Raw genomic sequence first — 21,366 nt, 5'->3', positions numbered from 1 at the left:
GAACCCCCGGGGCTGCCGCTCAGTCTGCGAGCAGAAGTGGCGGGAGGTCACGGGAGGTCACGGCAGTGCGAAGCGCGGAGCCGCGGGGTCGGGCGAGCCGGGGCTGCGAGCGGGGCGGGCGGCGCTGCCCTCGGTCTGATACCGCCGGCCGGAGGGGTTCGGTGCGGTTGGCTTCGCGATGAGCCGTGCCCGAACCGAGCGGGGGGCGGCGGACACATCCACGGCGGGCCCCGACCGCGGCACGTGGCAGAGGGCTGGGAAGCGGCAGGCGGAGCGGAGAGAGAGGGGGGGGGGGGGGGTGTCAGCTGCTGCCTCCACTCCGCTGAGCATCGCCCCGCTGCTGCTCAGCCCTGAGAAACGCAGCCGAGAGGAATCCCACGGCGCTCGCAGACGCTTGCGGAGAAAACCAGGGCGAGTGCGCGGCATCGCGCAGCCGTCAGCCCGGCGCGGCCCCCTGGGCTGCAAACAGAGAAGTCCTCCCGGTGTTTCGTGTTCGGGGAGGGGAGGGAGAGTGCGCTTTTGGGGAACGCTCCTCTCATTCAGGAAACAAACCCCGGCCCGGATAGGGGTGGTTGCAGTGTGGGGCTGCGATAAGGAACGAACGCAGCAGAAAAGGGAACAGACAGCGCTGCTTTTGCATCCCCTTCGGACTCCATCTGCGCCCGACAGCACGGCCGAGTCCGGGCTGAGGGGTGGGAAACAGCGCAGAGCCAACGGCTGCTCGTGCTGAAGCTCTCCAGCATTTTTTGCAGACATCAGCCAAGAGGCAGCAGCAATGCCATTGGTGGGAAGACAGAGTTATTTGGGGAATGCTGGACTCCGCACCATGAGAACAGCAGGGGAGGAGGTTGGTTTTAATTTAACAGGCCGTGTTTATTCTTCCCCTCTCACCTTTGGACTGTCTGAAATGCGCAGCCCAAGCGCTGGGAGGAGGAGGGGGCCGTGGGCTCTTCTCCCACTGCATGCCCCACATCCCGCTCCCTGCCGTGCTGTACAGCCTCCCACGTGGAGGGCCCAGGGCAGGGATTTCTCACGCAGGGAAAAACCAGGCAGATGCAAAGCCTTGAAAATATCCAGCTTTAATCTGTACACTTGCAAAGAGAGACCCGAGGGGAGCGCAGGGGTGAAGGGGGCTCCGGGGCAGGGAGGGTCCTCATGGGGATGGATGTGCCCAATTGACCCCAAGTGCGTCAGAGTTGTGCCCTCTGCAGCTGCCCTTGGCATCTTGAGCAGCACACCCAAATATTCCCTGTCTCTGTGCCCTATGCAGCACAGTGCCTGAGGGTACGATGCTGTGGGCCACCTCAGCCCCATCCGCAGCCTGCATGATGGGTTTGTCTGGAAGGACTGGAAAGAAAAAAGCTTTTCGCTCAAAGGGAAGTAAATAACAATAGAAAAGCTTTCAATTTCTGCAGCCGCAAGAGGGGGAAAACAAAGCTTTTCCAAAGTGCTGCGTGTACTGGAAGTGCCCTCAGTGGTCAGCGGGTGCTCTGGGGGTGTCTGTCTGTGTGGTGCCAACTGCAGCAGGACGGACAGGCGGGGACACCACAGCACGTGGTGGTGAGGGGCACCGCGCAGGGCCAGCGGCTCTGCAGAGGGCAGCGGGGCCGAATCAGGGCCTGTGCAGGTGGAGGAGTGCAGCACGGAGTGCACGGCAGGGAAGGATCCAGGCTCTGGGTCTGCATCCTGCACCCTGCGTCCTGCTGGGGCAGCGGTGGCATCACCGTGACCCTCTGGCTGGGCTGATGCTGTCAGCGTGGCTGGGGCACTGGGGATGATCCTGGCACAGCCCCGCAGGGCCACGGGATCCGGCCTTGCTCAGAGCCCTGCGGGAACAGAGCCGTGACCCCCTGCTCCATCGTGGGCAGGATTCGGCCCTGCTCCTCCCAGCCCACCGTGCCCGGGGCAGCCGCTCCGTGCCCATCCCCATCAAATGAAGGCACAGCAGCCGGATCTCTTCTGCTGTGCCTCGATGTAGTCGTGGATCTGGAAGCGGGGCTCATCTGGCGGCTGCACCGCTCTCTGCTTCAGCTCCCTGTGGACAGTGGGGACGTGTCACCCCGTGGGGACACCCTCAGCACTGCATCCCACCCAGCACTCACCGGGCAATGGCCAGGAAGGCCAGCTCCACGTTCATGCCGGTCTTGGCGCTCGTCTCCATGAAGGGCACGCCATATTCCTGCGAGGGCAGCACAGGCCCATTAATGGCCAGCCCCAAAACACCACTCTAAACTGCACCCTTTGGCTGGATGAATCCATCCCCTCCCTGCCCTGTCCCAGTGCTGTGCTGCCCGTGCCACACAGAGCATGGAGCACAGGTGGCATAGCCACAAAGTCCCCAAGCTGTGTGTCAGTGCCTGGGGCTCCATGGGCTGCAGCAAGGAAAGTGGCTGGATTGGGTTCAGGTGCAGCTCACCCTGGCCAGTGAGGCTCCATCCTCTGTCCTCACCATCCTCTCACTGCTCACGTCGGCCTGTGAGAGAGGGACAGCGTCACCACTGTGCCTTGTCCAGTGTGGGGTCTTCCAGGAACTCCAGGAGCTGGCTTCAGGGAGCCAGGAACATGCAGTGCCCAGAGGAAAATGCAGAGCTCATTGAGCATCTGACGCCTGGTGGCATCTGGGATAGGGAGCATTCAGTACCCGGGGGACATCTGGTACCCAGCACCATTCCAAATTCCAGGGGGCAGACTGTTCCCAGGGGAAAACCCAGCTCCCAGATGGGATTTGGGTATGCAGCAGCATTTGAGACCCCAGGAGACAACGTGGGACACAGTTGGGCACACGAGATCTGGGGATGTGAATCCAGGACCTAGCCGGACAACCCGTACAGCAGCATCCCAGAGGGGGAGCACCCATACCGGGAACGTCCCGCACCCGGCACTCAGCCCCATGCTGCCCTCCACTGGCTGCCGGGAGCACGGCCTCCCTCAGCCCCCCAGCACTTTGGGGTCACCTCCGTGCCTGGGAAAGCCCGGCAGGGAACCCCAGAGCCCTGTCCTGTCATGGGGGCGGCATGTCGGGGAAGGGACGGCACAGGGTGAGGCAGGACCTGGCCATGCATGCACCTTATTGCCCAGCAGCATGATGACCACGTCCTTCTGGGCGTACTCGTGGATCTCCGTCAGCCAAGCCTGTGGGGACAGCAAGAACTGCGTTGAGGTGACACCTTCACCCCACACAGCCCAGATGTCCCCAACCCCGGGGACAGATGCTCTCCCGACCCATGGCAGGCCGTGGGGACACTCACGCGGATGTTGTCGAAGGACATTTTGCTGGTGATGTCGTAGAGCAGGAGCAGGGCTGGAAGGGAAGGGGCAGAGGGTATGGATGCCGCAGGGCAGCGCACGTATGGGGCTCAGCCCCCGCCGACCCCAAACGCACCTTGGGCATCCCTGTAGTAGGCGTGGGTCACGCTGCGGAACCGCTCCTGTCCTGCTGTGTCCCAGATCTGCCGGGAGATGGCCCCGGTGAGGGCGGGGGGGGGACGTCCCATGGCTCAGCCCGGTGTCGTCTGGGCAGTGCGGTTGGGAATTGCTGATCTGCTCCCACAACTCACCTGCAGCTTCACCTTCACCCCGTCCACAGCCACTACTTTGTTCTGCAGGAGAGAAGGACGGGACCCGTCAGCACGATGTGCATCCTGGAGATGGAGCTGCCCAGTGCAGGGCTCTGCATTCCCTGTCCCCCTGCTCAGGGGACGGAGCCGAGCTGCCCGACTTGCTTCAGATCTTGCTCATCTCCCAAGAGCTCCCGGTTCCACTGGTGGACCAGCTAACGGCACAGCAGACGCCGACCTGCCCGGCAGCCCCACGCCTGCAGCCCTCGCCATGGCTGCGGGAAGCCCTGCAGGGCAGGGCAAGTGGGAGGTCCTGCATGAACTGCATACAAACGTGTATTTATTTGCATGTTTGCTTGCTCTTATGATGGTTGCCCGACGTAAATCTTTGTTCATGTAGCACTGTGCCCCAGGAGCTGCTCCAACCCCAAACCCCATTCCCACCACCCCCAGCACTGGCGTGAGAGCCTTTGGGCAGCGAGTGGGGGAGGCTCTGGAGGTGAAGCAATTGCTGCTGTGAATGCAGAAGCACGGGCACTTCCCTCCGTAGGTCGGTGTAAGGGAAAAGGCAACTTGCCAAAAGGGTATTTTCAGGATCTTTTTAAGAATGGCACTTCGAGGGATAAAGATGTGTGTAAACAATTTGGTTGCCCGGAATTGTTTGAAGTGGAAATTCAGACAAGAAAGGGATGACAACAGTTGAGGGACAGCTCAGAAAATGGGATGAGAGATATCCAAAATTCCCCCGGGGGGCTGGAAGCTGCTGATGGGCGGCACACCGCGTTTCCTTCCTTTGGCAACTTCTGGGAAGGACGGGCTGTGAGGCAGCCCTACAGCCAACCCCGGCGTCACGGCGTGGCACGGGACTGCCGCCCCCCCCCCCGACCCCCCCCGGCTCTCAGCCCGCGTGGTGCGGACGGCTCCTCCTGCCTGCAGAGCTGTTATAAAGCTGCATCGCCGGAGGGACGGCTCAGCTGAAGTCAGCAAACAGAACGGGGGGGGGGCGGGCGGGAGGGGGGCGGAGGGTTGGATGGGATCTGTTGGCCTCAGCAAGCGGGATCTGCCAAGCACAACTCCTCAACAGGGGATTCTGGCACACACATCCAGAATAGGGGCAGGCTGCTGTGCTCTCACCCGGAAATCTATGCCCACGGTGGCTATGAACGTCCCGGAGAGAAAGGCTCCGTCTTTGAACTGGAGCAGGAAGCAGGTTTTCCCCACGCCCGAGTCTCCGAGTAACATCACCTGCAAGATGGGCGCGGGGAGAGGTGTCAGCAGGGCGGCCCCACTGCCCCATCCCTGCATCCCTCTGTCCCCAGGGCACGTCCTTCTGCAGGGCACCCAGTGGTGCAGCCCCATAGCACATCCCGGGGGAGAGGAGCAGACGGTGGGCAGGGGAAGGGATCCGGTGGGGATGCAGCACTGAGAAGTGCCTCCTGCTCATCTCTGGAGCATCTCCAGCCTTGAACTGGCTATGGGTATGGGACTACGTGGGGCAATCCCATGCCCCACACTGGGTGCACACAGCCCAGGAGCTGTTGCATTGCTTCGGCAAACCTTGCTGGATTCCCCGGGCCCTGTCTGACACAGACACCAAAGCAAACAGGGCGCCTTGTCCCCTCCTGCAAAGCAAACAGGCCCCAGCCAGGCACTGCCTCACTCCATTCCAGCACAGCCCTACGTGCTGCCCCGATGCTGCGCTCCCCTCTGTGCTCATCCACTGCAGCCCTTTCCCACACGGCAATGAGACGCTGCTCCTCTTGCAAAGGGACCCCCCGCCACTCCTTTCCGCCCCTCCCCCCCTCCCCCCCCCCCCGCTTCTTCCCAGTGCAGCGAGATGAAGTGGATGGCCCCAGGTCCCCCCCCGGCCTCCATCCCCTCTTTGTCCCCCACCTTGCCGGCCAGCTCATACTCCTGTGGAGACACCTGGGGGGTCCCGTTGCCCCCCGCTCCGCTCATGGTGTGTCCGAGCAGAGCTGCAGAGTCCTGGCCCTCCTTCCTCCTCCTCTTCCTCCTCCTCGGGCAGCGCCTCCAGCCGGGCTGCGCCCCGGCCCTGTTACCGCCCTATGCGGGATGAGGAAGAGGAGGTGCAGCCGGATCCCTGCCCCCAGGGCGCACATGGGGAGAAGGGACCGCTGACCCCCAGCTGAGCAGCCCCCAGCCCCACAGGGATGCTGCAGCATCAGTGGGGGCTGCGGCTTGCAGGGTACGGGCTCCCCCTGCTCACCCGAAGCCCAGCCCGAGAGTGGGGGCACTCCAGCATTGCGGGCCGCCCACCCCCAGCCCCGAGGCGCAGAGGAAGCCCGCAGCGGCCGTTAGCAGGAAGCCACGGGCTGCGGCGAGGTGCTGCGCCTGCGTCTTGCACAAGATGGGTGCTGGGGATCCTGTCCCCCTGCGGGATCCTCACACAACCCCCGGCATCCTCCACGGACCTTTGGGTCACCTTCACCTCATGCACAGTCTGGGAAAAGCCCAAGTGTGGGAATGGAAGAGGTCAGGCAGGGATGGCTCGGCATGGAGCATTACCTGAAAATCTCTCTCCGCAAAGCCCCATCCGAGCCCACGTGTTAGGGCTGCTGGGGTCACGGCAGGCAGCGCCCATCGAGGAGCCCTCAGCCCCTCCGACTGGTTTGCCCCGGGACCCCCAGCCCATCTCCACAGCAGTCCTGCCGACCCCATACTGGGCCGATCCCAGCGCGAATCCTTCGGCCCCATCGGGATCAGTCACCCCCGCGCGTGCCCACGGAGCCGCGTCCCCGCACTGCTCCCCCAGCCCGGGGCGGGCACGGCGCGGGGGGTCCGATGGCAGAGATACGCCCGCAGCAGCACCGCCTCCTGCTGCAGCCAACCCTTCCTCTGCCCCTCGGGAAACGCCGAGAGATGGAACCTGTATTTCCAGTCCCGTAACTGCTCCGGCCGAGCGGGGGGGACTTAGAAGTTCTGTACGCTGTGTGGCCGGGGGGCTGCCTGGAGCTGAGGCGCGCGGAGCTGCGCTGCAGCTGAGGGGTCCGGCACCGCACGGGGCTCACCCACCATCCCCACACCGCCCGGCAGCTGCTTACCACAGGCTGCGGTTGGGATTGCATGGGGACAGGGAACCGGACTCCGTGCCACAGGGCTGGACGCAGAGGCTCATTGGGCTGCCTTTGGGGAGCACCACGTTTCCCTAGAAGCACTGGTGTGAGCTGAGCTGGCTGCGTGCTGCTGAAGCTGCTGCTCTCCGAGTGTCCCAAGCAAGGAGAGAGAGCCCAACCGAGCAGCACTGCGTGTGCTGTCGTTTTTCAGGGGAAAAATGTGGTGAGGAGGTCAGCTGAGCCCCTCTGCCTCTCGGGGGAACAGCCCTGTGCCTATCTCTGCTTCCTTGGCCCGAACAAGAGAGCCAACCTGCCTTGCCACACCACCACATGGGGCTGCATGCAAGGTCCTAAATTTGGGTCTCTGTTCCCCAGGACTGGGGCCATGTGCCAGCCCTGCTGCCAGCCCCACGGCAGCACTGCAAATAGCTCTGGATGGCGGCTGAGTGCGTTGCCAGCACTGCTGCCATCTGCCTGAGCTTCCGAGGGCCTGGAGCTGCACACCAGGGCATGGCCGGCTACTGCAGGCCCACTCCATGAGCAGCTGTCTGGGAGCAGTGGGCACAGCACCACTGGGAGCAATGGGCACAGCACCACGGCGGGTTTCACAGCACGAAGCCTCCCTCCACCCCCAGCAGCCCCCAGCACAGCTCCCAGCAGCACGCAGCTGACTGAGCTCTGCTCACACTGACACAGCCCCCCCAGTTCTCCATGCTTAGCATCACTGACCGCAATGGAGCCATGCCCTGAAGGTGCACAGTGTTACCAGCCCAGCACCGAAGGTTTGGTCCTTACCGTAAACCCGATGCCCACAGTGGCAGAGAAGGAGCCTGGAATGAACTTGCCCTGGTCAAACTGGACCAGCAGAGACGTCTTCCCCACACCGCTGTCTCCAACCAGGATGGTCTGCAAGAGACCAACAAAGTGGCATCAGCACATCGGGACTGAGCGCGTCACAGCCCTGGGCACAGCACATGGCCGAGGCACCGGGTCTGGGGAGGAGGAAATGGGAAGGGGTTTTGGGGGCTGCAGAGGATGCAGTGGGGGCGGCAGGGAGCAGCCCGGCCCTGGAAGCACCGTAGAGCCGCCAGCAGCCCCGCCGAGCAGCAGATTGTCCCCACAGGCTGCACCGCGGCCAGATGGCTCATCCCGCTGCGCCCCGTCCTTTGCCGTCCCCTTCAGTCCCACCGCCCACCTGGGGAGGGACCCCCGGCATTCTGAGGGTCTGCAGTGCACAAACTCTGCCCCGGGCTGACCTCGGGGCTCTGTACATGGGAGAGGAAATCTCTGTCTGCACAGCCCTGCCGAGAAAGGAGGAATCTGGCAGAGCTGGACGGGGTCCAGAATGGTTTAATAAAGAGAGCGTCTCCCCCGGCTGCTGCACACAACAGCCGCTGTGTGTTGTTAAAGCACAGAGCCTTTCTGGGGCAGCGCTGTCCTCACGCTGCATTAACGCTGTGCCACCGCAACGGTCTCATTGGCAGCGCTGCATTTGAAGCAACGTGACAGAGTCGCAGGGTCCCTCTGCCCCTCCCCCGTCCCATCGTGCAAACACCCACAGCTCTCCTGCAAGGGGCAGAGCTGTTGTCAGAGGGCTGTGCAGGTGGCAGAGTGGGGAACTGCCATCACCTCCCGAGCTGCTGCTCTGCATCCCAGACGGCCCCTGCTCCCACCAGCCCTTCTGTTCAGTGCCTGCCCGCACTCCCCCAAATCCCAGGCCTGAGGGAGAACAGCAGTGTGAACACAAATGCCTCCCACCCTTCTCTGCCAGACCTGGGCGTTGCTTGCAAAGTCGTGCATGCAGACGTTCCCACCCTTTCAGGAAACCGAGGCACTTGGAGCAATTTCCCAGGGACACGAGGAAAACTAAACACTCTGCTTGCAGACTTCTTGCTCAGAAGTGGACTTGGCCCCATTGTTTGGGATGTGGTGTTCCCATGGATGCAGCCACGCCTCCACCACGCTCCACATGCACCCTGCTGGGCAAACTGACCCCACAGCCCCACTCCATCCTGGCTCGGCCTCTCATCGCTGCTCTGGACAGCCCCTCAGAGGAGCAGCATCCTACCCGAGGCCCACCTCCCTCGCTTGGGGGTATTTCCCTGCCCACAGCCCCTGGCTCTGCTCCACAGCCCAGGCACCCTCCCCATGCACAGTGCTGGATCTGCCGTGAAGCAAAAGCATGGGAACACATCTGGAGAGTTCACTGCCACAGTGAACCCAACTGCTGTCATATACGTATTCCCCCTGCCTTGGCAGTGCCTCAGAGCAGTGCTCCTGCACCCAGCACACATCCAGGCCATTTTTGTTTTCAGCCAAATGATTCTTCGGATCTGAAATAAAATTGCCTATGAAAACCCCCTGGGGACCAAAACCCAGAGGAGGGCAGTGTAATTCCAGGCTGAGGGAGCTCTCACCATTCCCTGCGTGGGCAGACGGAACTCCACCTCCTGTGGCTCCACAGCTGCTCAGCTGCTCCACCATTGTCTTTGCAGAGAAATGAGCACAACGTGCCACGGACTGACAGCACTGCCTGCCAGCTCTGCCACCCCACGGCTCCCTCTGGGGGCTAATGCAGACCTAGACAAACAGCCCTGCTCCAAAATCCCTCTTGGGTTGGTGTGTGCTGCAAAGACATGGCAGAGCAGTGGTGAGAGCGATCCCAAGCAGTGAATGCACACAGAGCTCCTCTGCCTGTGCTGGCAGTTAGTGAGCAAAGAAGATATTCTGGGTCAAAGCACCTGGAGAAGAGAGGTCTTACACGGCTGTCAAGACAGCTTAGAGAGGTGCAGTTCCAGTGCCAGTTGAGTGGCATGAGACTGGGATAGAGCATGCACATGGCTTTAGATTGCTTTTTCAGTTCGATTTGAAGCTTAAGCATGCAGTGGCTGGACCTGAGCTCAAACTGTAGTGGATGGGAGCACAGCAAGGTATGACCCCAGCCCTGCTAAGAGAGCACAGGGAGGGAACAGTACTCTCTGCAGCCCGTTACCTGCTCTATATACGGAATGCAGGCAGCTCCTCAGGGCAGCCGGGGTGCTGCCTCAAGCCTGTGCTGTGCAGGGAGCTGCACCCCACCTTGCCCAGATGGTGCCACACCACATTTGTGCCCTCTTTAAACGGGCTTGGCCCAGAGCCCAGGACCCTCTCCCTGCTCCAGCTAAGGCAGCATCTCAATCCTGAGACGTGGGCTGTAGGGCTGCACATCAGACCAAAGCTGGCCCGTAGCATCTCTGCTTCCAACCCCCCTCTAGCACCGTGGATCACATCTCTCTCCCCCTGTTGCTTGATCCATCTGAGCATATCCAAGCACCCTATGGAAGGCAGAAGAATTTGGCAATGGGTCAAATCACCTGAATGCAGAATCTGTCACTCTGTGAATAGTAGAAGTTTTCTGGAACAGCCCAGAATAAACCTTTGTTACCCCTGATTTGATTTCTTCCTGGTCAGTTTCCTCCCCAGGCCTAGGGTTAGCCACCAACCAGAAATCAGTTCATCTTTGTTTCTAGAATGAGCTCTCTCAGGGCTTTTCAGCACACTTGAAATGTGATTCCTTGGTCAGAAACTGTATCTGTTGAGGTATTTGCTGCCTCACATCCCAGGAGCAAGAGGAGATTTGTTTCTGCATGACAAGCAATGCATCCAGCAGTGGCAGCAAAATCCCAAGGGAAATGGCAGTCAGTGCAGGGCTGGATGGTTATTTGCCCAGGCAGCTCCTCCACCTGGAAACTCATTTCCAACAATGTTGATTCTTAACTGCGGCAGCCCCATGCTGGAGAGGAGAGAGTTAATAGTCTGCAAAGAATCAGAGTTTCTTGAGTCATCCCTGGAGGCATGTCCTACGTTCTTGGTGCACAACAGAACTGAGTGTGGTAGTAATTGATATTTTCCTGCTAATCAAGGGCCGGGCACGTTGCCCCGAGTAAATTAGGATGTAAAATAGGCAGATTTGAGATGAGAATGCAACTGAGCTCCTCCCTTTGCTCCAGCTCTCTGGAGGTGCCCATGCCTGCACAGTCACACTTGGGGCTGCAGAGAAGCAGTGTGAGGACAGACAGAAAGAGATGTGTGGATTTGGCAAAGATCAGCATCTCCCACATTTCCTGGAGCTGCAGGGCAGTGCCAGCGCAGGGAGTGGATGCTCTGCTCCAGCAGTTTTCTGCAGACCCTGAGGCACACCCCGGCTTTGCAGGGACAGCAGCAACTCCAGTCATCCTCCATGCAACGTGGAGTTATGAAACAATCCCAGGGACTCCGCAGAAAACAATGATTTTAAAACAAGGAGAGGAGCAGACATCTCCTGGCGCTCAGCTGCTGTTTCGTGGCAGGGAAGTCCCATCTCCTTACCGTGGCCCCGGCAGGGAGCCCCGGGGTGCAGCTCGCTCCAAGCAGCACACAGCAGCGGGAGCAGCCGGACGGCGCTGCGGGCTGTGCCGCGGGGTTGGCCCCTTTCCAGCGCTCCCTTTCGTTCCGCTTTGCAAGATCACTGCCGAGCCTGCAGCCCCTCCCCACCGCCACCCCACGTCGGGACTGAGCCCCCCCCCGGCGGCGCGGGGCGGCGGATGGACCCCAGGGGGAAAGAGGAGCGAGGGGGAGAAGCGGGACGGAGTTAGCCAGAGAAGTTGAAGCGGTCACCCGCGCCGGCAATGACTGTCACACCTCCCCAGCGTCCTCCCCCGTGCACTTGGCAGCTCCTCCGAGCACGCAGCCCTACCTTGTGCAGCAGGGCCTCGTTGTAGCCAGTGCCCGCCGAGCCTGCGGCGCGGGCCTCCATGGCCGGGGTGCATGGGCCGGCTGCGGCCGCCGGGGGTTGGGGGGGCGGGCGGGTCCGGGATGCGCCGCTCCCTGCAGCACCGCGGACAGCGGCAGCACCGCCTCCAGCACCGCGGGCAGCGCCCGGATCCGCTCCGCACCGCTCCGCACCGCTCCGCACCGCGCGGCTCTCACGGCTCCGCTCCGCGGTTCACCACAGCCCCTTCGAGTTGTGCTCTGCGCGGTCCCGTTCAGCACGGCACAGCTCGGCTCGCTGCAGCCGCTCCCTGGAATTCTCCGCTCCCCGCCGCCGCCGCCGTGCCCGCCCTGCCCGCAGCGCTCCCCGGTCCCGGGGGAGGGGAGGGGGCAGTCCGGCCCGGGAGCTGGGAAAGCCGTGGGATCGCCCCTCGGCTCGGGCAGCTCCCGCACGACCGCTGGTCCCTCTCTCGTCCTTCTCCCACCTCCGCCGGCGGTTAAACTGCGCCCTGCCCCGCAGAGCCCGGGGCTCCCAGCCCGAGGGCACGGCCGTCTCTCATCCTCGTACCGGGAAACGCTGCTCTTCTTCCCCGCCCCCGTCGCGGGAGTTGCCCACGGGGTGCGGGCAGGGCTGGGCAGCTCCGGGCAGAGATGCTTCCTGCTGCTCCGATCAATCACTGTGCTGAGAGCACGAGGCCAGGTGCTCCGCGCTGAGTGAGCCGTGCTTCACGCGCAGCTCACCCGCACTCGGTTAGGGAGACCCGAGCTGCACAGGGCTTCTCCATCTGACACCTCTCCAGCCATCAACCCACGCTGCCATCGGGCAGAGTGCAGCTGCAGGGTCACCGGGGCGGTGGTTGGTGCTGGGCAAAGCATTTCAGCTTCTTGGCAAACCCAGAGCTATCTGGTTCCTGGCTGTCCCAGCAGCTTCCCTTTGAAAACACACTGCATTTGGAGAGCAGAGGTAGGAATTTGCTTGGAGCAAAAAAACCCGAACACCAAAACCAACACAAATCATGTTATAAACAAGCGGGATCTGTACCTAAACCTGGAGGTGAAAGTAAATATCTCATTGAGATCCTCTTATTAACAACTCTCATTAGAACAATCTGGTGCTTTTGATTAGACTGGAAACAAACAAACCTCTGCTGGGAAACTTATTTAAGTTATGCTGTCTCAATCCCCTCCTTCCAGATCAGCAGACGGCCCTGAGCTGGAGGAGCAGACCATGTTTCCAAGAGCCATCTGCACCCATTCAATTGCTGGTTTACTGTCTGTGCCTGACATTGCTAATTATGTCTGCCCATTAATTCCTCTGACAGCAGACATGGTTCTGCCAGGACAGAGGATCAGTCTTGGCAACAACAGCTAGAAAAAGAAGAAAACCAACCCAGTGTGCCAGTGGGTTTGTGGCTGGCCAAGGCCAGGAGAGTGTCCCCAGCAAGGATGAGTGAAGCCCCCCAAATAGCACCAGGTCTGAAGCTGCAGCCCTGCTTACTTCAGGGTGGGGATTCCTGGCACATCTCTGCTGCAGAAAGAGCTTGGAGGACGTTCTCTGGCTGCTCTCTGTTCCAGCACTATTTGTTTTCATTTCCTGAGTCATGAAGGAGAGCAGCGAGGAGCGGAAGAGTGGCTGCAGGGCTGGCAGGAAGCACAGCCTGGGGCTCACCTGTCCCACCATGGGTACTGCATGGGGGTGTGCTCAGCCCTGCAGGTCTGACAGTGCAGGGGAGGAGAGCTTTCCTCCTTCATTGTGCTACTGCCAAACGTAATGCTGTTTTACCAGACAGCACGGATTGCTGGCAGAAGAGAGGCAGAAGCAGTGAGAGGCACACAGCCCTCCAGCAGCACGGATGGATGCTGCTCCAAAGGCTTTATGGCACTTTATGGCTGCTGAGGACCTGACCTGTTACAGATAAGTGGTATCAGCTGCTTAATTGGAGCTCAGCTGCCTGACACCCGGGGCACCTTCTGTCCTTTACACAGGGACTGCCTTTCCCCACCTCAAAAGATAAAATAAAATAGAACCCTGACCTTCCCAGCCCCTGACAGACCTGAGCAGAGGCTCCTGGTGGCTGCAGAGCAGTTTATGGCCCTGTGCAGGTGCTGAGCAGTTGGAATCAGTGCAGATCAATTAAACAAGAGGAGATGAGCTGCAAATTGCAGGAGCAATTTCAAGTGAGCCTGTCTATTGCTTGGTCTTGCTTGTTGGCAGGCCTTACCTCTAATCATCTAATTGTCTATTTGCCCTTGGAAGGTTCTGGAAGGTTCTGGGCACTGGGAGGTCCACATCCATCTTGGGGGGTCCTGCTGCACTGTCTCCCTTTCCCACTGCCACTCATTCTCATCTGCCCAAACCCATTAATCGTCTCACTGACCACTGAGCTGCTTGTGCAATGCATTGATGGGGCTGTGTGAGCCCTGCTAGCGCTGTTCGTTCCCCTAAAATAGGAAAAATCAGACTTTCCCTCCCCCACATCTGTTAAATTTTGCTTTCTGAATTTCACTGCAATAACAAGCCCCTGGTTTACAGCCTTTCTGGCTAAGGAGTCAGCCTAAGGCACAGCCCATAATAAGGCCTTCACTGTAACGCTGTCTGCAAGGATCTCTCTTTTGCTAGCTTTGCTAGATCAGCACATTTGAGGATGATTTGGGTTTATCTTGGGTATGGGAGGTGGCAGCAGAACACAGCGATCAGACGGCGTGTGCTCCATCAGCCTCAGGAGCTGCGTTAGCAATTGTAATAATCAGCCTTATCTCATCAGGACAGTTTCACCAAAGTGTGCAAAGCAGAACATGAAAGCGCTGACTGAAAAGTGCAGATTGTTTTTCGAAGGCACCAGATGAAATAAGGGAATCTGGGGTTAGGAAATGCCACTGAAGCCAAGAGTGGAGGAGGGCTCTGACACAGCTGAGGTGCTGCTGCGAGGGTATGCAGGGATGGGAGCCAGGAGCTGTTGGCTCAGGGCTGAGCCTCCCAGGAGCTCTCCTCACACTGCTCGTGCATCAGCTGAGTCTATTTCTGCCCACCCCAGGAGTGCTTGCACTGCTCGCTAAGGCCACTGCTGGGGCAGAACCTATTGCAAATCTCAGTGGTGTCTGTTTGCACTGTCCCCATCCCACAGCCACTGAGCAGCGGCTGCAGGGTGGCCCCATGGCCAGCAGTCGCTCTGCTCCGGCTCCAAACGTGGCGGAGATGAAAGCACTGCTCTGTGGCTGTCAGGGCGCATCACTGGGCTCCGAGCAGTGCTTCAGCAGTGCTGCTTCTCTCAGGCAGCAGCCCTGCCCTGAGCTGCTGTGCTGCTCACTGCCTCAGTGCAGGACTCCGGCTCTTCTCTGACCACATCCGTCCCAGAAACCAAACTTGAAACAGAGCAACGAAGGGGAAACGATGCTTCTTATCTAATGAGAATAGCACGGATGTGCTTGGAAAATTGCTCCCATGATCTCTAGCAAAGCAGCTTTCTGAAGAAATGCTTCTGACTGCTTTCAGGTCACTGAACTGCTCTGGGAATTCTCCACCAGCGAATGCCTTTGTAGGCACTCACCCCATGCTGTGTTGCAGAGCCGCTGCCTCTGAGCCTTTGCCACACCAGCAGCATGTGCAGCCGCTGTGCCCCTCCACGTGCAGACACAGAGCAGCGCAGGCTCACTTCTTCACCGCCGCTCCTGCCTGGTGGTTCCTGGTCAGCTGACACCTTTGGCTGGGTTATGAAGAACTCGGGCTCACCCCACAGCTCAGCGTTGCAGCATTTCTCGTGTGCAGCCAGCAGTGCCATTGCCCTGTTTGTGTTGGGCTCGCACCTGTGTTGGCGCTTCTGCATGTGCTTGTGTTCATTTCGGTGCCTGAGCTTCTCCAATTCTCCAGTTCAGGAGAATTGAAAGAGAGGCAGAGCTCCCTTTTGCAGCATGGAAGGCCATGCCCTGTCTCTCCTGTCCATCTCCAAAATGTGAGACGTTTGCCATGTGTTGGTGTTCGCAGCAGTGCTGAGCTGGCGTGCTGTGTGCTGTCCCTGCAGCAGCTCTGTGGGGTGAGGTCCCCCGGTGCCACCCCGCTGTGCTGTGTGTGGGCTCTGCATCCTCACACCCCAGGCAGGCTCAGGAGACGCTGCATTTTGCCGCATCGCCTCCCTGCTGACCCCGAGCACACGGCCGCAACACCTCCAGTGGGTCAGTCAGAAAAAAGCCTCTCGGAGGCTCATTTCCCACAGCAGAAAATCCCCAGCCCCGGAGCGAAGCTCTTCCAGACAAAAATAACCCAACCGGAGCCCCATGTTGAAATTCGGTTTGAACGAGGAAGCCACAGAAAGGCAGAGCTGCGCACCATCTCAGCATCCTCTCACACTCCCTGTGCAGCACACAGCGCACACTGTGCTCCCGGCTGATGCCTGCGGACCCCCGGAGCGGAGCAGAAGGATGGGGGTACGGCCGGGCTGGGGTTGGCTCCTTCTCCCAGGTGAGGACAGGCAGAGCGGGCACCGAGGGGCCGGGCTGCTGCTCCCCCGGGTGTGTGTTCCTTTTGGGTGTCAGCCCCGGGGCGGTCACTCGGCCCTGTGGGGTTAAGCAGGCAGTGCCGGTTTCTCTCTGCTGTATGGGAGCACCTCAGGGGAAGGTGGCCTGCATGCTGATGTGCTATTTGTCTCCCTTGTTGCTGTGGGGATTCTCTGCAGTTTGCCAGGCTCTGGTTGTCCCCAGGGAGGTGAGCGGTCAGGAGGGTGAGACGCTTTCCCTGCGCTGTTGGTATGCGCGGGGCTACGAGGGCTACAACAAGTACTGGTGCCGCGGGGCTGCGCGGGGCTCGTGCCACAAAGTGGTGGAGACCGCGGGGCGAGAAGTGCCGCGCCAGCACGGCCGCGTCTCCATCACGGACAACCACATCTTCTGCGTGGTGCTGCTCACCGTGGAGGAGCTCTCCATGGAGGACGCTGGGAGCTACTGGTGCGGGGTGGAGCGGGCAGGCAGGGACATCATGGAGCCGGTCACCGTGAGGGTGAGACCAGGTGAGTGCTGGCGTCGGGTTGGCTCGGGTTTGTGCCGGGCAGAGCGCTTCTGGGAGGCTGCCGGGTCGTGCCGGGAAGGAACAGCGATGCGGGAAACGGCCCCTCAGCCCTGCTGCAGTTACATCAGTTGGCACCCAGTGTAAACCAGCGGCAGGGTTGGCAGGTGGCAGGTTGGTGCTCGTAGATGGAAGCGGAGCACCGGAGCCCCGCGCAGAGTTTGCAGCACCGTGGCCAGGCCAGGGCTGCTGCCTGGGCTCCAGCATGGACTGCACGCAGGAAGGACAGAAATCCACTGCCTAAAATCAGCAGCGAGAGCCCACAGCTGAGCCACAGTGCTGCAGACAGAGAGCCTGCAGGGCCTCTGAAAATGAAAGTGGGGCTGTGGCACAACATCTGAGTTTGTAGCTGAGGAAAAGGTGTAGATTCAACACCTCCAGCTTTGGGAAAGCTTCGCTTCACGGCTGTCAGAGAGGTGCTGGGAATGACATCCCACAAGGATGTGGGCAGGGTAGGGGCAAGGGCTCACCTCCTGCCAGTTGAGGCGTGGGGGCTCAAGATCCCCTCCAGGACACAGCTCCCACCAGGACCATCCCTGACGCAGCTGTACCCACAGCTCCCAGCCCTGAGCCCTGGCTCTCCAACACCACAGCGGAGTTCCCCCACAACGTGAACGTCACTGCCACGGGGTGAGTCCATGGGCACGGCAGGGAGGGCAGTGGGGTCACAGTGGTGAGGCGCCACGTTCCCTGGCATGGTGGATCACGGGCACACGATGGAGCCCATATGTGCTGGGGCAGTGCAGAGGCAGGGACCCAAGTGTGATCTCAGGCTGCTGGCCCTGCCTTGTGGTCCATCCCACAGTGCAGGGCTGCAGAAGGAAAACACCAGCCTTCAGAAGGGTCAGGAACAGCCCCCCTCCTCTCCTCCCAGCCTCTCTGGGCCAGCCCTGCAGGTCCTGCTGCCCACCATGGTGCTGCTGTTCCTCCTGGCCATGGCTGGCTCTGCTGGGCTCATCCATGCCCTGCGGAGGAGGAGGAGGAGGAGGAAGGAAGGTAATGGCACTGGGGCATGAGCTTCGGGTCCCTGCCCAGAGGGGACAAGGCACAATCCCAGCCTTATCCCCCCTGATAAATGTGAGCTTTGATGACCCCTTCTCCCTGACTCCAGCTGTACAGAAACCCATGCGAGTGGTGGGAAGTTCCCAGCTGTGCTCACTGGCAGTGCAGGCACAGCAGCACCATCAGGTAAGTGCGTGACCAACCCCTGGGGCCACGGCCCCCCCGGCCGTCCCCTGTAGCTCCAGGTGGCTGCAGCCGCACAGGGGCAGGGCTGGAAGCGGTGGGGACATGAGCGGGGCCATGACCCACACTGCAGCCTGGTGCTGGACAGGCTGTTGGGGACACACTGATGCCTCACACCAAAGACCCTGCAGCCCCCAAACAGCCGGGCACCACTGCAGAGCTGAACAACATCTATGACAATGAGCTGTACCTGAGGAAGGTGAGAACCCGGCCCGGGCAGTGCTGGCGGTGCAGGGAGGTGTGTGCAGCATGGGCAGGGGCCATGCAGGTTGGCCACCCCCCAGGGCATGCACACTGAGAGCAGTGACACAGAGGAGCAGCACAGTGAGCCGGGAGATGACGAAGTCTACATCAACAGCTGATGATCAGAGAGAAGAGGATTCCCTGCACTCCTAATGGGGCACTGCTGTGGGCATCGCTCTGGGCTTTGCTCTGAGGGCAGTGGGGAGCAGCAGTTCCTTCCCCACGTCCTCGCTGCAGTCTCAGTAGTGTGACAGCCTCTGCCATGGGGCTCTGACTATGCTCCACCCCACCTTCCCTCCTTTGCTTGTTGCTGTGGATTGTGTGGTGCCCCCAGGATGGGAGGAACCCAAATCCCTACTCTTTTGTACGCTGATGCATGGGGCATTCACCTGGCTTGGCAGCACGTGGGTTGCTTTAGGTGTAAGTAAACGGCAATAAAGAAATACCCTACAGGGCTCAGTGCAGAGGAGATGGGGCGGTCTGGTGCTTCTGCCTGTGGGACCCTGCTGGTGACACAAGGACCACGGGGCACACTGCTGGTGCTGGGGCTGTGTCAGTGAGTGGTTGGGGTGAGCAGGGAGAAGGGAATGGAAACAACACAGGGAGCAAAGAAAGCCAGAGGTGGATGGGGATGGGGCAGCAGCTGAGGCTTCACTGCCTGGGCTTCCCCACGAGGTTTATCAGCAAAAGCATGCTGGCAATCACCGGCCACGTCTTGAACTTAGAACGTGCTGCTATGTGCAGTGACCTGGGGCCAGAAGGGTGGAAGCAGCTCACAGCCACTGCCCCAGGTCCCTGGGAATGGGGCTACCACTGGCCAGGAGCAAAATGCAGAGCTTCCTCCGTCTGTGCCGGGGAATGGCGTGGGAGGGCACAGGGCAGATGGGCACGAAGGGAAGGAGCTGCCCTGAGGTCTTCTCAAGGGGCACTGAGGAAGGACACAGCCGTGCTTTGTGCAGACTGTTTGGGTTCTGAAATTTTGCTGGAAACATTTAGAGAGGAAAACAGTGTCACCCAGGAACCACATTTGTGCCAAAAGAAGCATCTTTCTGGGGAAGCAAGGCTCTTCTGCTCGGTGAACCAAAGGCAGCCATGCTCGTTGTGCCAGCAGTGGGGGAACTGTGCTGGGGGTTTGGACTGTGGCAGAATCCCCTCTGCTGGGACCCCGAATCCCTCTGGGGTGCTGGGATGGGCACCATGGCTGGGAAAGCCCTCTGCATTTCGGTGTTTTGAAAACTGGTGGTGGTTCCAGAAAAAGATCATGAGATCAGAGTGAGTCACGGATGGGAGGAAGGAAGCAAATGTCTTTAAAAAAGTCATACGGGGTCTCAAGAAAACACTGCCCAGGAGAACAGGCTTGAGAACCTCCTGGGCACACGAGCACACAACAACCCACTCCATCACCTGGGAGCTCTGTGAATCACCACAGGGAAAGATCTGTGTCAGGAGGGAGAAGCTGAAAAATGAGGATTGTTCTGGTTTGGATGCTTTTCCCCGGTAAGTGTGGGACACGCTTGGGGTCAGGGGAGGCAGAGGGGTTGCAGCCAGGGATGCTCACCGTGCTGTGGGATACAGCTCAGTTGCCACCATCGTCCCCTGGTGCCTGCAGCACCCGGACAACTCTAGCCTACGCTACCCCTTGTATTGCTGCTATCGGAGGCTTCTTCTGGCTTACCACTGTGCTTATTGGGTGCTCTGTTCTTAAGTCTGGGGACATCTCTCAGCACTGGCTGAGCTCACAGCTCCTCTCATGTTCCCCGCAGGTATCTGGGCAGTATCGGGTCCCTCGCAGGTGACAGCCCATTGGGGCAGCTCGCTGTCGGTGTCCTGCAGCTATCAGCAGGGCTACAAGCTCCACTCCAAGGTCTGGTGCAAAACATACTTTTTCAAGATCTTCTGCACCTACATGGCCCAAACCGATGGCTCAGAGGCGGCGGTGACACAGGGCAGGGTGTCCATCAGGGACAACCACACAGCACTCGCGTTCACAGTGACGATGAGAGATGTGACGGCGAAGGACACGGGGTGGTATTCCTGCGGGGCAGTGAAGTCCCTGTGGAACAATCAGTGGCACAAAACCGAGGTGCTCGTGTCCAAGGGTAAGGCAGAGGGTGCCCGGGGCTGGTGCTGGAGGAGGCAGAGGGAGGATGGAAAGCATTGCACAGAGCAGAACCTCTCCCTCACTCCCTGGTAATGTCTCTGCTCCTCTGAGCCCATCCTTAAGGTTTCCAGTTCACTCCAGTGGAGACCGTTCTCTTTCTCTGGCTCCCGGGTGTGCCTGCACCACATCACAGCAGTGATGTTCTTCTCTTGCATAACATTTCTCCAAGAAAAATATAAATATTCTGTTTCAGAGCATTGTGCCATCAGTACTTCCACTGTGGTTTTTTTTCTGCAGCTCTCAGCACTTTCTGTACGCCTACAGGGACAGAACTGACCCTGAGCTGCAGTGCTGCGCGGGGTGCTGGGCTGGCACAGGGTGATGTCCACAGCCCTTAAGGAGCCACGGACCCCCTCCATCTCCTCCAAGGTCCCTGGGTGGTGACCTCTGGAGGCAGGACGGGCTGTGGGAGTCCTGCACTGACTCTCTGCCTTCTCTGCACTTGTTTCAGCCACAGCTGAGGCCAGCGATGTGCGCCCATTGGCAAAGACAGCCCCGTCCCCCACTGGCTCTGAAGAGCCTCCAGCGCTGTGAGTTGGGGTTCGGGGTCACGCTGGCTGAGGCCGCTCCCAGGGCATCTCGCGGGGTGAGCGGGTGGATGCCGGGCATGGGGATGCTGCAGCCCGCATCTTCCTCGCCCAGACCCGGTACAAGCTCTGTCATTATCCCGCTTTTTCTCCCCAGGTCCCAGCTCGACATCACCCTCCTGCTGCTCTTCCTCGGTGTGAAGGTGCCTGTGATCCTGGCCCTGCTGTGCGGGGCCATGTGGCTGAGGAAGCGGCACAGGAGCTGCAGCCCGTGGGATAACCTGCAGCAATCTGAGAAGTCCAGCAGCACCGCGGCACCGGGCAGCCCAGACCCCCAGCAGCCCGACCCCCCGGCAGCCCAGCAGCATCCTTCTGGTCCCCTTCCCTACACCCTGCCAGGGCTGAACCACTGGAGATGCTCAGCATCAGGCAGCTCTCTCTCTGCAAAGCCTCAGCCCCTCCTGCTGCCCTTCAGGTTGCACAAGGGAAGGGTTGGTGTGCGGAGATCCCATGTCTGCTGAGCTGGAGGAGCCACCAGAAAGCAATCTTGAAACAAAGCCTGGGTATCCTGCAGCTGTCTGCCTGTCTGTCTGTCTGTCTGTCTCCAGTGCTGGCTGGGGCTCCAGGGGCTGCCGACACAAATGTGTGGGGCTGTGCTGCTGCGTGGGGAGCTCCAGCTGGGGGGACATGGTGTCACATGGGAGCCGTGTACTGCAGCCTGACTGAGCTGCCTGCAATTTCAGTCCTGCCCCATGCAGCCACACACCCAGAGCTG

At 60.3% G+C, this 21,366-nt stretch overlaps 3 protein-coding genes across 24 annotated transcripts; 2 read left to right on the top strand and 1 right to left on the bottom strand.

Annotated features, from left to right (window-relative positions):
* Positions 1-1,063: 1,063 nt before the first annotated feature.
* On the bottom strand, positions 1,064-11,567 carry RAB37 (RAB37, member RAS oncogene family). Of its 14 annotated transcripts, XM_025141860.3 has the most exons (12): positions 7,827-11,147; positions 7,427-7,537; positions 5,451-5,621; positions 4,692-4,802; positions 3,558-3,599; positions 3,383-3,449; positions 3,249-3,301; positions 3,067-3,132; positions 2,417-2,473; positions 2,103-2,179; positions 1,896-2,035; positions 1,064-1,826 (listed from the first exon to the last, which is right to left on the bottom strand). In XM_025141860.3, the coding sequence occupies exons 1-11, from the start codon at positions 8,079-8,081 to the stop codon at positions 1,930-1,932; spliced, it is 1,116 nt and encodes a 371-aa protein (XP_024997628.2). In that variant the 5' UTR covers positions 8,082-11,147; the 3' UTR covers positions 1,064-1,826; positions 1,896-1,929. The 14 variants fall into 14 exon arrangements, with proteins under 14 accessions (XP_024997628.2, XP_015150961.1, XP_046758216.1 ...); XM_015295475.4 differs by lacking the exon at positions 7,827-11,147 and adding an exon at positions 11,346-11,567 and having other exon boundaries at positions 1,064-2,035; XM_046902260.1 differs by having other exon boundaries at positions 1,064-2,035.
* A 4,094-nt stretch (positions 11,568-15,661) lies between these two features.
* On the top strand, positions 15,662-18,372 carry CD300LF (CD300 molecule-like family member f). Of its 9 annotated transcripts, none has more exons than XM_046902264.1 (7): positions 15,662-15,815; positions 16,030-16,359; positions 16,973-17,045; positions 17,221-17,411; positions 17,527-17,603; positions 17,749-17,859; positions 17,945-18,372. In XM_046902264.1, the coding sequence occupies exons 1-7, from the start codon at positions 15,776-15,778 to the stop codon at positions 18,020-18,022; spliced, it is 900 nt and encodes a 299-aa protein (XP_046758220.1). In that variant the 5' UTR covers positions 15,662-15,775; the 3' UTR covers positions 18,023-18,372. The 9 variants fall into 9 exon arrangements, with proteins under 9 accessions (XP_046758220.1, XP_040505851.2, XP_040505850.2 ...); XM_040649917.2 differs by having other exon boundaries at positions 16,961-17,045; XM_040649916.2 differs by having other exon boundaries at positions 16,961-17,045; positions 17,734-17,859.
* An 869-nt stretch (positions 18,373-19,241) lies between these two features.
* Positions 19,242-21,164, top strand: KRABZFP (KRAB domain containing zinc finger protein). The gene is made up of 4 exons (NM_001398147.1): positions 19,242-19,400; positions 19,667-20,002; positions 20,516-20,594; positions 20,749-21,164. Exons 1-4 carry the CDS (start codon positions 19,367-19,369, stop codon positions 21,110-21,112), a joined length of 813 nt encoding a protein of 270 aa, NP_001385076.1. The 5' UTR covers positions 19,242-19,366; the 3' UTR covers positions 21,113-21,164.
* Positions 21,165-21,366: the final 202 nt, after the last annotated feature.

The sequence above is a fragment of the Gallus gallus genome, chromosome 18 (genome assembly GCF_016699485.2).
Source record: "Gallus gallus isolate bGalGal1 chromosome 18, bGalGal1.mat.broiler.GRCg7b, whole genome shotgun sequence".
NCBI classification, from domain to species: Eukaryota; Metazoa; Chordata; class Aves; order Galliformes; family Phasianidae; genus Gallus; species Gallus gallus.
Note: the sequence above shows the minus strand (reverse complement) of the source record. Positions and strands in the feature narration are given on the sequence as shown.

Excerpts from the sequence above, each read along its gene's own strand:
- KRABZFP (NM_001398147.1), top strand. The coding sequence starts at position 19,367 with ATGAGGATTGTTCTGGTTTGGATGCTTTTCCCCG. Across the intron at positions 19,401-19,666 it reads GGTTTGGATGCTTTTCCCCG|GTATCTGGGCAGTATCGGGT; the intron begins GTAAGTGTGGGA and ends TGTTCCCCGCAG. Across the intron at positions 20,595-20,748 it reads TCTGAAGAGCCTCCAGCGCT|GTCCCAGCTCGACATCACCC; the intron begins GTGAGTTGGGGT and ends TTTTCTCCCCAG.
- CD300LF (XM_046902265.1), top strand. The coding sequence starts at position 15,951 with ATGGGAGCACCTCAGGGGAAGGTGGCCTGCATGCTGATGTGCTATTTG. Across the intron at positions 16,360-16,960 it reads CACCGTGAGGGTGAGACCAG|CTGTACCCACAGCTCCCAGC; the intron begins GTGAGTGCTGGC and ends TCCCTGACGCAG. Across the intron at positions 17,604-17,733 it reads AGGCACAGCAGCACCATCAG|CCTGGTGCTGGACAGGCTGT; the intron begins GTAAGTGCGTGA and ends CCCACACTGCAG.
- RAB37 (XM_046902260.1), bottom strand. The coding sequence starts at position 8,081 with ATGCAGCGTGAGGACAGCGCTGCCCCAGAAAGGCTCTGTGCTTTAACA. Across the intron at positions 7,538-7,826 it reads TGCCGGGGGTCCCTCCCCAG|ACCATCCTGGTTGGAGACAG; the intron begins GTGGGCGGTGGG and ends GGTCTCTTGCAG. Across the intron at positions 4,803-5,450 it reads AGTATGAGCTGGCCGGCAAG|GTGATGTTACTCGGAGACTC; the intron begins GTGGGGGACAAA and ends CCCATCTTGCAG.